General features: G+C 37.6%; 1 protein-coding gene across 5 annotated transcripts in view; it reads left to right on the top strand.

The window, feature by feature from the left end:
- USP9X (ubiquitin specific peptidase 9 X-linked) overlaps positions 1–15,033 on the top strand; it is a 107,359-nt gene that overhangs the window by 16,811 nt on the left and 75,515 nt on the right. For 4 of the 5 annotated variants that reach the window (XM_074814526.1, XM_074814522.1, XM_074814524.1 and 1 more), the window contains 3 exons: positions 9,398–9,651; positions 11,390–11,535; positions 11,869–11,948. In XM_074814526.1, the coding sequence (XP_074670627.1) occupies positions 9,556–9,651; positions 11,390–11,535; positions 11,869–11,948 (322 nt within the window). In that variant the 5' untranslated portion in view covers positions 9,398–9,555. Of the gene's footprint in view, positions 1–9,050; positions 9,176–9,397; positions 9,652–11,389; positions 11,536–11,868; positions 11,949–15,033 lie in introns of all 5 variants that reach the window. The other variant, XM_074814523.1, reaches the window with a different exon arrangement.

The following is a 15,033-nucleotide window of genomic DNA, read 5'->3' as shown; positions in this document are numbered from 1 at the left end:
TAAAACTATTAAGTACAGCTTATTTGGGTTTTCTGATTTTAAAATATTTAGTATCAGTTGTTTTAATACATTACATTATAAATGTTGGAAACTGGGGTTTTTTTATGACATTGATGTATCTTCTGTGTTTAGATTCAGAGCAGAAATACTGCCTAATATGGCAAAGAGGCTGAGATGTATAACATTTATTTAAATTATTTTATTTTATGGTGGTTGCTAGGATGTTTTAAATGCATTAATTATGAATGATAATCATGTGTGTACTAGAAAATACATAATAGCTAAAACTAAGGATAATCAATTAGAATAAATTTGGAGACCATGTATTAAATGAATTGCACAAAGGAAAAAAAAAACCCAACTTTTGGATACATCATTCTGTTTTGTTAGTATATTGCAATATGTTTATCCAAAATTAAATTTTGGTTTAAGTGTAAGGAAAAATGAGGTGTTATTTCCTACCTGCATGTATACCAACCTATATGTTCTGAAACAGCTTTGAAGACTCCTTCTGCTAGGAAACTGAACCTGTTGCTATCACCGTCCAGTTATTTCCTGAACCACTGCTACATACTGTTATAACTAATAAAAAAGAAAACTTTCAATGCCAGTACAGAAATACAGTTTATGTCTGTCTGCTCTTATGAAGAATATTAATTGGCAAGAGTTGTAGGCTGTATTGTGCACATCCTCATGCAGAGAAAACATGGAGATGAGTACTACTGTGTGAACTTAGGTGTCTGGTCTGTTGTTTCTTTCAGACTTTGTAATATCTCCCATTCTGTACATTCCCAAAGCCTTTCACTCCCCCTTTACAGTGTGCTTCAGCAGCTAGTAGGAAACCATTGATACCTCAATGCTCAGAAATTTTAAAATTTCCTCTATTTCCTAGTGCTTTGCTGTAAACATCCATGTCTTACTGAGAAAAGCCTTTGTCACTTAAGTGAAATTAAGCCTGTTTTTTTGCTACCTGTAATACTGAGAATGTGTTTCAATTTCTCCCATTGACTTTTGAGCATCCAATAATAATGCTCTGTAGCAAAAAGACAGAGAGGCTGAGTTTGAAGTAACATTCAAATCATATCAATTGCAAATGTGTGTATTCCTTTTAATCTAGAACATGATTTCAGTGTAGACATTGAACCATGATTTGTCCTTGCTTATAGTGCTCAACTGCTACTGTGAAGGACTGAGATTGCACTTGGACCTGAAATATCAATTCAATCCTAATGGGCTGTATTGCCAAGAACACATTTTTTGGGTTACAGAAGGGCAGTCTCTTGCATAAATAAACAGTAGTATAATTGGAAAAAAGTATAGCATTGTGTTGCTGAGCAGCATGAGTTTGAATCTGACTCTCTGACTGAAATAAATGTACATACTAAAGTTCTTAGATCTGGTTTTTGGTTTTTTTTTTTTTTTTTTTCAATTGTGAGAATGTTTCCTGTTGTAGCTTGTTCTTGTAATACAAGGTGCAAGGAAATCTTGCCCCCTTCTTTGCATGTTCATTCTGAATTCAAGAAAAGGGCTGCATAGTATGTGAAAGTCATAGTGCAAAACTTTTAAGCAATTTTTAAAATAGATGTTAGCATTTTCTAGATAGAAGTGACTTACAAGCTTGCTTTTCTTAGGTTATAGTGCATGCATTTACTGGTGCTTTTTTTAATCACTTGACTTCATTCTGTTCTTGGAAAGTCTGGTTTGTTTCACTGTTGTGACCAAAATTCTCATCTCCCAGCATAAAAACCCACATTATCTAACTGCTTACTAGTGCCTTGAATGTAATTTCTTAATCATTGGAAATGTGCAAAACAAGAATTAAAGGAATAGAATTGCAGGGGCTATAGATTTTATGTCCCTCCTCCTTCTGTCATTGAGATATACTGAGTATCATTGAGGATACAGTTTCATACCAGTTGAACCAGTGTAACTCCTGCTTTGAAAGCTCCTGAGAGTGAATGAATGGTTGTGCTGGGTGAGAGGCCCAGTCTGGCTCAGCGCTCAGTCCATGCCAGTGGCCTGAAATGTATGCCTACAGAGCATGACAGCAAGTCCACAGCTCAGTGAAGGGAATGCCATTAATTGTCTTAACATTTGCTGGTTTTGTAGGTAAGGCATTGATTGCTTGTTTTCTTGGTGCTGTATCTTTGGCATTCTTCTCTATTTACTGTCACATGAGCAAAACGCTTCTCCTCCCGAGCAGGAACTGAAATTGACTTTTCTGTTTGGTAGCCAGAACTAAGCTATGATCTGAAGACCTGACCTCTTGTTACACTACCTGGGAAAAAGCATCATGTACCTTAAGTAATCAGTGGTACACTAACTGTTAAATGCCCCAAAAATTACTGGCAAATGAATGTCTTTTAGAAAAAGACACTTGTTGCTGCTGTCCAGTTCCCTTTCAGCACCTGACCTTCATCAATCACTGCCTTGAAGTAAGACAGTCCTTTGAGTGGTGTAAAGGATTACCTTGGGTTTTTTGAAGTCTTTTGGGAAGTTATTCCACGTGGGAAGAAGTTAATACATTTTGAATATGTCAGGTTTTGTTGGCTTGATGTGCAGGGCCAAATACTGCATTCTCAGCCTTAGCCTGAATACACTTTGCTTTGGTTAGAACTTCTTGGGCTCCAAGCTTGGCAGTTCAATGAAAATTTTATATTGAGACTGCAAAACTTTTGAGGAAAGGGGGTCAGCTTTAGCCAGAGAAGCCTGAGGAGAGACTGTGCTTCTAATCGCCTGAAAAGGAAATCTGAGAACCTTAAGTTTAAGCTACCTGTTACACCTGAAACAGTTAAATGTAGTCAGATGCTGCTCTTCATCACTATGTCTCAAGTCAGGTTACATGAGAAACCAGTACCATTTTCCAGTTTTCTCCTTTTTTCCGAAAGACAGAGTAATCCACGTGATTTTGCAGTAACAGAGCTATATTTTAAAAAATCCCAAAAGTACTCTTTGTATCATTTAGCCTTCTATGTCTTGTTCTTTAGGTTTGTTTTTTTTTATAGTGATGGGAGAAATGCTGAATTCTTTATCCCCATTCTTGAATTATGCCACATATATGAGTATTTTAATTCTCTTAACACGGTGTAAATATGACATTTTCATTTCTTCAGGGTTGTTTAAGTTCATTTTTCCCAAATCTCCTTCACATTAAGGCTTCAGTCTTTGAATGTCGTCAGAACTTCAAATTTTCAACCAGACCTCTGCATAAGTTCCCCAGTACTCTAAACTATGGGCAGAAGACAATAGGATCAGGCTGTCACACCTGTAAGTCTATAATCCAGGTAATACTCATATTTGTTGCTCAAGGAAGAGGAAACATTGCTTAAAACTAGCATTTCTGCAGCATTCCTCTAGAGTGTCCAGCACAGAGTGTTGTGTAGCTGGTGCTTGAAGATCTGAATGCATTTAGATAACTCCGTTGAGACCATATTTATGGGGTTGAGAGTTGTGGTCCCTCTGCTTTGCTGTTGACCTGACAATAAGTGGTGATGCTTTCTTTTGGAAGTTCACTTTCTCTGTTTTTACTGCTTGCTTAAATTCATGTAAATGGTAGGTGTAGGTGCACCTTGTATGAAATGAAGTCATGTACCGTTAAGTAGACATAGCTTAGCTACACTTAGTCTCTACACTAAGCTTTGAAGTTAAACAAAAAGAAAAATCCTGAAAGAACTGAAGTAAGTTTCAGAACATCCCTCTTTATTTTGTTGTATGATACTGTGGACAAATAGAACTGTATGTTTGCATGGATGTTCCCAATGTTCCAGAAGCTTATGCTGCCAAGAGTCTTTAATTTCGGATATATGATGTGGAAAGATCAATGAAAAAGGTTACTTGAAGTAACCTATCTTTTAATAAGCATAGTTTTAGTTCATAACAATTACAGTAACTCAAAATCCATCTTTTACTGTATTACTTAAAAATTTATTGCTTTGTAATAATGTGTGGGAGCGTGATGCAGTTAAGTCCCTTGTACACTCACATCTTTACCTGGAGAACGAATCAAAATTAATTGTCTGTGTTACACAAACTATTTGAAATAACCTTTTCTGTGATTGCTGCTTATCAGGTATTTTTTAAACATTGAAAGTTAGACACTTTTTGCTCTACTGAATAGTAGCTTAATGACAAGTTTTTCATTAATCATTAAATACATTTCAATTTTAGTGCATGTCAGTGTTAATGAGCAAATTGCTGGGACCACCAGTTTTCTATTCTGATTGTATAAATAATTTTCTCCTTCCTGAAAGACACAAGGCACAGAGAAGAAAGAAAATTATAAATGTGTGTGGGTGTGTATAGATTGTAACTACTGAATTAGGTCAGTGTTACAGTTTTGGGGGAGGTGTTTCTAGATGAGAAGGCGTTTTGATTAAAAAAAGGAATAGGGTAGAAGGTTAGATTCCTAAGTCTAGAATTTTTAGACTAGAATTATGTCATAACCCTTGCGATGAGTCACTACTCATCATTAGGATTTTAAGAAGGCAGTTCCCAGAATCCTGTATGAAACAAATCTGTGATACCTTTCAACCTAAAATTCATATTGCTGCAGTTAAGCTTTTTTGCACAACAGCACTTATGGTGAAAAAGCACATCTTCTATGAGATCCTGTTAAGATAGGAACGTCATTCTATAAATAATGCTTAGCATAGTTGTGTGATTTTTAGAAAGCTCTGTTGTTGTATGTTGAATAGACTAGTATCCTGGCATACATTGTTAGCACAAAGCAAAGTAGATTTTGTGGCATGTATCCTCACTTGTATATAATCAGAAAGCTTTAAATAAAGGAAAAATAGGTCTGTGTCCCTAGATAGGGCTTAGGTAATGCACATGAATAATAAATTGTATTTTGAGGTCTGCTACTGTCATCTGTCACCTTGCATTTCCTTTTTTCTGAGAGTATATTATAAATAGCTTAATTTAGGAGAAAGGCTGTATGTATTGAGGTATTTCAGTTATGTTTGAGGAGAGGTGACTTTGAGAAACTCAGATGAAATCTGTTCTAAAAGTCAACTGTATTAGAAAATTATGTATGTTCCTTGATCATCATCATGCTAAAATGCCATCCTTTGTATTTGCTGTTACATGTTATCCTGTAACAGAGTAATATGTACATGTTTGGTTTTTATCTAGCACTTACCCAGGAACCTATGTCTGATGTGGTTTTCCTGGCTTATAAAAGGTGCTTGATTTCTTCCCCAAACAAAATTAACCTGTCTGCCACACAGGTGTGAGGTTGCTGGCTGTGGAAGCTGAAGTGAGGCTCAGATGTGCAACTGGATGCTTGAGCCTGGAAGCAGAGGCCCCTCCCAAAGGGCAGTGTTGTGTCCGGCGTCCTCTGTGTGATCTGCTGGTGCCCTCTTGAAATGCTACTTGCAGTGGGTGGTGTTTTCTGAATAGGGAGCATGCAAAGTCAAAAAAAATGTAGCTGTCTTTTCCTGGCGTACTAAAATTATGAGGAGTCAGGTGAAGCAAAAGCTGACTTTCACTTATTATTTAGTGGTGGATTGGGGGGACATAAGGAGATGGCAAAAGCATGGCAAATTGGAATTTTCTCAGTTGGCAGTCAAAAGCAAATGTCAGTGGGATTCATTTGACTCAGTCTTTGTAACCTCACACAATGCTTGATTAACAATGGGGTAGTGAATTTGTCATTTAATAGGTGTCTGCCTCCATCTTGATGCTGTATCAAAACACCATTCAAAGCTTTGGGTAAAGGTGATAATTTTTTTTACATGGCTTAGCATGTTGAATCTAAAATCAAGAATAGTAGAAGTGAAATATATTAAAAAGTTAATATGGAGTCTTCATTAGAATTCAGCTGGATACAGGCAGTTTGAATTGTTTCCATTGGGCTGTCTGGACACTCAAATCCAAGGTGTTGCTGCATCAGTTTACATTTGTTAATAAATAATCAAATTAATTATAAATAGGTGTAAGGGCCATTCTTGAGCTGAGCCAAACTGTGCCTTGGTGAGTTTTAACTCTAAGAAATTGAAATTTAATAGTCTGAATTAAAGAAGTGATGGGAATTCAAAATTTCATGGTTAATCAGTTCTAGAGGTATTAAAGCAGTAGTGTGTTCTCTGTGGGACATGCAGTTCGCTGTTTTCTCTAAAACGTGAATGGTTAAATCAGTGGCTGAAAACAGGACTGGTAAACTACTTCCTTCTAATACTCTTTAAAATCCATAAATTGGATGATGATTTGTGCTTACAATACCATGTTTGTGTACTCTGTAATTAGAAGGAAAATACCTGAACAGGGATATCCTTGCAATTTAGAACAGGCAGGTACTACAAAAAACAGTTGGAGCATTTATTGGAGATGGAGTGTTTTTAGTTAGCTGCAGCATAACTTGAAATTACTTTTGTATCTCTGAAGACATCACACAGATGAGGGAGGGGAGAGAAGTGCTGAACCCACTTAAGAAGTTGGTCAAGCCAAGTGAACTTCTCTGGAGGCCCTGGAATACGCTTTTCTGGGAACGTAATTTAAGTAATATACATAGAACATTGTGATTAGACTCTTAAGCAAACAGTCACTAAATAGTAAGAAGAAAAAGATACGTTAGTCCTTTATGTAAATGTTCTGTATTTACTAGTGTCTACAAAATTCTATATATTTTTGTTACACAGGTTTTGTTTTACTCTGTGTATCTACAAGGTTTTGAATAAGTTGGTTATTTCAGTAGTAGTTTTCTTGTATCTCCTAGCTAAATTGTCACTCGCCTTGAGCAGAAAGGGATTTAACAAGAATGCTTTGCCCAGACCCTTCAGCTAAGTACAGAGGCAAAATCTGAGGGTAAATCCACTGTAAGTCATTCAAACAGGAGAGCTACAGTTTTGTCCTGGCTCCCTGACTGGCCTTGGAATGAGTACTCTCTGGCCTTGCAGTACACCAGTTCAGGTAATTAAAGAAACTGAAAAATATTCATTCTTTGTAAGTTTGGGTTTTTTTTTGTTGTTGTTGTTTCCTTTGGTACTCTGAACTGGCTCACTTTATGATAGTTCAGCCGAAAGCATTAGAATAAAAAAAAGATGAGATTGAAGCAGCTTGCGCTTGATGTAAGGTATTGTGGAACGACATCTGCCAGTGGTCGCTTCTTTCTGGAGTTTAAGCCAACCTAGACCAGGATTGCTGCTGTTTCACCCTTTTCCTGCTTCTTTGCTACCTCATTCCTTGTGCCAGCACAAGTTTTTGTGTGGCTGTATTGTGAATCAGACCTCTTAAGGAAGGATGGTGGTTAAGGAAGGTTTATTGTTGTGGTAGTTGGCTTAGGGCTGTTGAAAAGTACAGTGTAAGTTGGCAGAAGTTTGATTACATTGGTTTATGCAGGTACTTAGAAGCCTCGGTCGGGTGGTGCAGGGGAACTGACTGCATTGAACTGCAGTAGACTGCAGTGTGTGTACGTATATATGTGTGTATGTATGTGTATATATATATGTATGGCAGGAAACTTTGTCTTGCTAATATACCTAGTGATCTTCCAAAACATCAATAGAAAATACTTAAATACTCAGGAGGACATTACAAAAGGGCACCAATTAAAGGACAGCAAAGATGATCAGGGGGCTGGAGCACCTCCCTTATGAGGACAGGCTGAGAGAGTTGGGGTTGTTCAGCCTGGAGAAGAGAGGGCTCCGGGGAGATTTTATAGTGGCCTTCCAGTACTTAAAGGGGGCCTACAGATGTGGAGGGACTCTTTATCAGAGAGTGTAGTGATAGGACGAGGGGTAACAGTTTTCAACCTGAATCAACCGTCTTTCAGTTTGATATAAGGAAGAAATTATTTTTTTTGTGAGGGAGGTGAGACACTGGAACAGGTTGCCCAGAGAAGCTGTGGCTGCCCCCTCCCTGGAAGTGTTCAGGGACAGGTTGGATGGGACTTTGAGCAACCTGGTCTAGTGGAAGGTGTCCCTGCCCATGGCAGGGGGGTTGAACTAGATGGTCTTTAAGGTCCTGACTCAAACCATTCTATGATTCTATGAAAGTAAGTTCATTTTTAAAACTGCATTTAAAAATTTAGTTTCTTCCTAAAGAAAATTTGAGTCGGAAATGCCTTTGTTCTGGCCTTAGCAGACTTACTAAGACCTATGAATGTGAATTCTGAAGGGCAGGGATGGATTACAATTGACTGTATTCAAAGAATACAGTTTTGTTCAAAAGTGAACATTATTTTAGTGACAATATTAGAGATCTCTAAATTTGTTGGTGCTGTTTATTGGAGACTGGGCAGAGGAGTAGTAGTGTATTCAGTCAAAATTTTTATGGTATATGTAATGGCTTGCAAATTTGCACAATTTAGGAAAGGATTTTAAAGTGTCTTGGAGAAAGATAACAGCATTGAAAATTAATTTGAGACATAATAAAACACAAATATGCATAGTGTTACAGCAGAAATTTCACTCTAACTTGTTAAACTTGACACTTTTGCTGATCGCATCAGGAACTTAGCATTGCCAAATGAATCTTGCTGAAAGCTCATACAGTTCTTTCTACCACCATGCTTGACTTTTGAACTTTCTGAGCACTCTTGTTGGTTTATGTGGTGCTTGGAAGTCTGAGTTGCTCTGGGAAATGACATTTTGTCTTCTGTGGTTATGCAGTGCCCTGTGGTGTAGAGTGGAATTGTTGTTATAACTTAATGCAACTTTTTATTTCTTTATTTAACACAATGAAGTTGGAATACATAGTGATTGTTGAACTGTTGGGGTATCATGATTACAAGATCAACAAATAAATCTGATGTCAGGATTTTCTTCATATAATCCACTAAAATAATTGGTGGGGATGTGATGGACTTTGTAGTGGGCCGGAAAGGCTGGTGGACCCAGGTGCTCATGCGCACATGCTGGAAGAGGGGAATACAGTTCAAATGCCCTGGGTAAATACCAATGTGCTAACAGAAGTTTGGCAGCAGGGTCTCTACTAGTCTTAGCTGAGGTAGAATCAATCTCTAACTCACTCTCAAACATCTGCAGTTAGACAGTGTCAAGAGAAGAGTATCAGAAAAGATGACAAATTTGGCTGTTCCTGCTCTTAACCAGGTCATTTCTACATAGACCTCGATCAGCACCTTGAATTCAAATTGGAAATCTACTGTAGTGATTCAAGTGCAACAGAGTCAAACAGCTACATATTGGATGTGTGTCAGTTTCTCAGTGGTGTAGAGGTAATTATCAGTGTAACTTTTACTTAAAACATTAAAATCATGTTAAATATTTCAGATGTTACCTTCTTCTGATGTCAGTTGTGCTCAATAAAAATAAATACTAAGTCTAAAATAAAAGATTCTTTACAGCAGTCTATTTGGTTTTGTAGTGTTCTTCTCCAGGTACAGATTACTTTTATATGCATGTGTCAGTATAGCATATTGACTTTTTGTTTTTTCCAGGTTATGCAATGGTCTCTGCAAGATGGCATGTTCTTGAGTTGGAGCTTTTTAAGGCAAGCATATGCTGGTACTTCAACTTTACTAAGTGGACTATAATTTCTTCTCTCACAACAACTACATAAGCAGACAAAATTGCAAAGATCTGCCCTGTGTCGAGTATGACAGCCACGACTCGTGGCTCTCCGGTAGGAGGGAATGATAGCCAGGGCCAGGCTCCTGATGGACAGTCCCAGCCTCCCCTCCAGCAGAATCAGGTATGATATTAACAATCAAGTTGTCTAAAAATAAAGGGGTTAGTTCTTTAGAAATAGTGTTTCTGAATTGAGTTTATGTATTCCTAGAGGTTTCTAGTTAAGTTAGATACTATTTTGTGTGTGTCTGGAAATACAAAAAGATTGTGAGGGATGAAGGCAGTGCTATTGGCAAAGTAGATACAGTTAGAGAGCACTGCATTGCAAAAGATGCTCCCTTTTCAGGCAGTGGCATAGTTCTTTCAAGCATATGTATTTTGGATAAGGAGCCTTCTTGGAATAATATCAGAAGCTTCAACAGGAACCTCATTGTAAACTTACCTGCCACAGATCGGTAAAACTGCTCTCTGAGTTCAGTTTATGCTCAGTTCTGCAGAAGCACTTTTTGGATAAAACAGCTTACAAACGGGTATCAGGTCTTTAAGACCAGCTTCATCTAGGTCTCTGTTCATTGCACTAGACTTCCTGAACAGCTTAACATGTTTCTGTTGAACAGGTTGTCCTGCTTTCAAATGACAAGCAAACACTTTCAAATACTACATCATAATGTGATGATTCCTTTTGCTGGGGGAAAAAAATACCAGAAAAAGATGCATTTAAACAGTGCAGCCAAACCCATTTAAAAGAAAAGCCCCACTTTGTCATTTAATCAGTATGAAGATGATACTTGTTTTAATACCATAAGCTTTAATGGTTGTTAGTTCCTGAGAATTAATTGTTCTTTGGGACATGTGTGGTGGGCTGACCTTGGCTGCCAGGTAAGCACTCACTCCCTCTGCCTTTGTGGGATGGGGGAGAGAATCAGAAGTGAAAAGTAAGAAAATGTATCGGTTGAGATAAAGGCAGATTAATAAGTGAAAGTGTAGGGGGGGAGCAAGTGGTGCAAATGCAGTCACTCACCACCAGCTGATGGATGCCCAGCTAGTCCTCAAGCAACAGCTACCTTGGAACACACACACACCCTGTGACCCCCCCTTTTGTTGCTGAGCATGATGCTATATGGTATGGAGTATCTCTCTGGTCAGTTCAGGTCAGCTGTTGCTGCTGTGTCCCCTCCCAGCCTTTTGCCCATCCCCAGCCTACTCACTGCTTGGGGGCAAAGTGAGAAACACCAGTCCTTGAATCTGTGCAAGCACTCTTCAGCAACAACCAAAACACTGGTTTGTTATCTATACTGTTTTGGTCATGAATCTAAAACCAGCACCATACAGGGTGCTGTGAAGAAAATGTACTTGAGGCTTTGGGCCTCTCTTGTCCTCCTAAATCTTGCTGTTCTAATTCGAATTTTTATTATTGTCAATTCATGCTATTTCTGTATACAAATAAGCATGCATCTACGAAATGTATTGTATTTTGCATGGCCCATCAAAATGGGCTTAACTAGTTATGTTCTTGGAGGTTGGTTAGTAGCCAGCCATAGTGGTGTGTTACTCATTTGTAAGAACCAGAGCACCCATATAGTCTTTATTTTCACCTTGTAGACAGGTGGTCTGCTGAAAATAAAAGTCTGTTAAAAAAATCCCCACTTTCCTCACTGGGAAACAGCCTAATTTTTAAACTGTCGAGATAGAATGCTGTATTGTTTTTTTATTAATAAATCTGAAATCAAATGATTTTATTAGATTTTATGATGACAGGTACTTACTGCAAGTGATTCTTTGAAACTGTGAAGGAAAAATGCCAAAATTAAGTGGCACGTAAGTGCAGACAGTATTTAAAGTGTTTTCCATACCAATTTTAGACTTCTTCACCTGATTCTTCCAATGAGAACTCCCCAGCTACCCCGCCTGATGAGCAGGGCCAAGGAGATGCTCCACCCCAGCTTGAAGATGAGGAGCCTGCATTTCCACACACAGACCTGGCAAAGTTGGATGACATGATCAACAGGTATTTTCACACTTTTTTCAGAGGGTGTAGATTATTTGTGCAAATATCTTGATAGTGGAATTAGGATTCTTGCATGTTTGCTTCACTGGATTTCTTGAAATACTTTTTTTTTAATGGGTTAGAGTTGTAGAGAGAGGCTCAAATCATCAAATCAGAGGGGTTTGTGGTGTTTTTTGTGTTTGTTTTTTTTTTTTTTTAAATGGAGTGCTCGTCAGGGCCTTTAAAAATTTATATTCTCACCCTATATTGAAAGCATTACAAAGGGGCAAGGATTCTTGATTTGTAAAAAGCACAATTGAAATACAATGGGATTTGTTTTGGTTTTGAATATAGGCCTCGATGGGTTGTTCCTGTATTGCCGAAAGGGGAATTAGAAGTTCTTCTAGAAGCTGCTATTGACCTGAGTAAAAAAGGTAAGGTGAAAAGACAATTAATGATTACTGGGCCAGTGTGTAAAGTCTTTCCTTGTTCTTTTGAATCCCTGGTGGAGGCTGAAAAATTCTTAATTATTTCTGTTGCAGTCCCTCATCCTGAAGATTGTGTCAGAGTGGTATGCAGAACATTCATAGATCAGAAATTTTAGAAAGCCATCAGTGTAGTTAGAAATTAGGTGCCTTAGCATAAGTAGGGAAGTTGAATAAGCTCACAGCAATAAAAATCTTGCAATTCCTGTCCTACCTGTTTTCTGTATTCACTTTGATATCAGACCTAGTGGGTTTGGTCTTTATAATAGATAGTAAAACTCAAAGAATTCTAGTTTTTTAAAAACAAGTTACTATAATCTAGCTTTCCGAATGTTTTGCCATAAATTTTTATTCAAATTTGGTACATACATACTTTTGAGAATATTAGAGAAAAGCTAGAATTTTAAACAGCATGACTTAGACTAGTAATTCTACCATATTGTTTGCTGTGTCTGATTTGCTTGGAAATAGGAGGATTCTGTATCAGGACTGTGTATGTGTTTGCTAAATTGTACTAGTCAGATTAACAAGTTTGTCTTGTGTTCTGGAAAGTTCTGTTCTCCTGTGAAGTTGCTTTGGTTTCCTGTTCCGGTCAGTATTTGTTGCCACGGTATTTCAGTAATATCAGAAGTCAGATAAAAATATTTTTCTAGGATATCTGCACTTTGCAGCTAGCTGAGTTTTAAATATAGTGACATACGGAGTGCCTGTTCCTTACTTTTGCAGAGCTGGACCAGGATGACTTCATTTCCATGTTAATAAGGGTTATTCTTACGTGGTTTTAAGAATAAAAAGCTGCTTGTGTTCATGAGATTCTGGGTTACCTTGATTATTTTCTGTAAGTCTTTTTTGCTTTGGAGCACTCTCTGGAGAAACAAAAGTTACGGTGCACCCTTGTGATCCAAAACAGATAATGACATGTTGTTGCCAATGCTGATTTATCAACCATAGTTGTGCTTGAAGTTGGCTTCTTTGCGTGTAGCTAGGTCTGGCAGGAATCCTAAGGTGAGTGTAGAATTTTCAAGTGATCACATCTGTTCAGGAGCAAAAGAAATGCCAACTAACGGAAAGAAAATGCAGCCATCTATGTGTCTGAGCTGTTGGAAGAGTGCAGTAAAAAAATTCTCTGCTTGTGATTTGTGAGAGAGGAGATGTATGTGCTGCCAGCTGTTAAGTCATCTTTTTAAAAAAAACCAAAAACCAAAAAAACTGTCAATGCAGTGAAGTAATAAGAGCAGAATGAGATTTTTTTGGCTACTCCTAACATCAATGTACCTCTCCAAACCATCAGACTTAGTTGAAATTCCCAGTCTTCTCTCTTTCCCACCCCCCCCCCTTGTGAAAAACAGTGAAAATCTATTAATATGCTTTATGCACTTTGATTTTTATTAAGTTGTTGGTGTTCAATTCTGAAAAGAGCTTCTGCATTGCTATCTCATTATTCTTCCTCTTGCCCTCTAGATGAATTCCTATGTGTGTACGTGTGCAAGGATTATTGGCTAAGGCGAAAACAAGGAAAGCTGTTGGAAGTAGTTGTTCGTTAACTGCGTTATCTTTACAGTTACATCCTAGATATTTTTTTTTTTTTCCTGGCTACTGAAACTATGTGATGGCTAAGAAGGTTCTTTTTTAAAAAACTTCCAGTGCTCAAGGAATATGATAGGGTTCTCACTTGGTGTAACTGACACTGTTTTGGTAGCTCAGAACTGGGCGGACACTGTTTCAGAGCTGTGTATATATAGAGAAGCAATATAAATGATTCTGTTCTGTCCATTTCTTAACAGATCAAAAATGTGTTCCGTTATCTCAGCAGGATGTAAAATTGGACATCTTGCTACCTGTCCGTGGGCATTTTTCTTAATCTGAGGAGTTCTGTTTCAGAAGGGAAGAACTGAAACAAGAACTGAAAAATAACCAGCTGTTGAATTACATATATTTTATATTGCAGTCTGTAACTCATTTAGATTGTGGATCAACAAAACTTGAAAAGAGCCTGCTCATCTTTTTTTGTCAAGCACCATTTTCTAGTGGTTAGGATTCTTAAGTAGCTTTTATTCCTAACATTGCCAGTGGCCATTGTCATTGGCATTCTGGAATGACTCTGGGGTAACTGCTTTGTGACCCTGTCTATAAAATAAGAGTGATTATTTACATCCTTTTAAAATCTTTTCAGGAACTGAAATTGAAAGGGGCATAACTGAACTGAATTGAAAGTACTTGTAAGAATTAAATGTCATCATTACCACCTTCAAGTGCAAGTAACAAATTTGACAGAGCAGTATGAATCCTGTCTAGATTGTGAGTCGCATTATTCCTGGCAGATGCATTTATTCATGGAAAATTATCTTTATGTGTAGGCATCAGTTATTCTTCATTAAGCAAGCCATGAGACTATCAAATGATAGTGTGGAGTTACTTGCTAATAGAAGAAAACCTATTTAAAAAATAGTGTTTAATAGCAAGATGGAAGTTTATCTTCATGATAATCCTGGAATACTTATGCAGTGTTTTGAATAATGATATTTGATCCAGAAATAAATTTCATAGTGAGTTGGGTGCTACAAATTTAGAAGTGAAAAAAATGGTTTGTTACAGGTTTTCATTTTCTAACAGGCTAGAGTATTTTCCACTCTTTCTTTCAAAATCCCCTCAACAACTCTGCACTGCTCCACCTTTGTTGTGGATTTTATTGCTCCTAATTTTTACATTCAGTTTTTAACATGCTGACAGAACTTTCCAGTGTGACACACAGAAGCAAGATGCAAGGGAACTTCTAGAAATTGTGGTTTATTTAAACTGAGATTTCACCGTGCAGCTTAAACCTTCAACCTTGATCCCAAATCTTTGGTTTTGATGACTTATGAAGGCTTACAGAGTGGGAAAGAGTAGAGGCAGGCCCTAGAGACTCAAAAAAAAAAAAAAAAAAAAAGTGTGTGTGCATCCAAAAGCTAGGCAGCCCAATGATGGGAGTTGTTTCCAGCATCCTCTCTAAAGACAATGTCTGTCTGGATGATCCATCTGTGTTTCTGTGGGA

The sequence above is a fragment of the Strix aluco genome, chromosome 2, assembly GCF_031877795.1.
Source record: "Strix aluco isolate bStrAlu1 chromosome 2, bStrAlu1.hap1, whole genome shotgun sequence".
NCBI classification, from domain to species: Eukaryota; Metazoa; Chordata; class Aves; order Strigiformes; family Strigidae; genus Strix; species Strix aluco.
The sequence above is the reverse complement of the archived record's forward strand: the minus strand, read 5'-3'. Positions and strand labels throughout refer to the sequence as shown.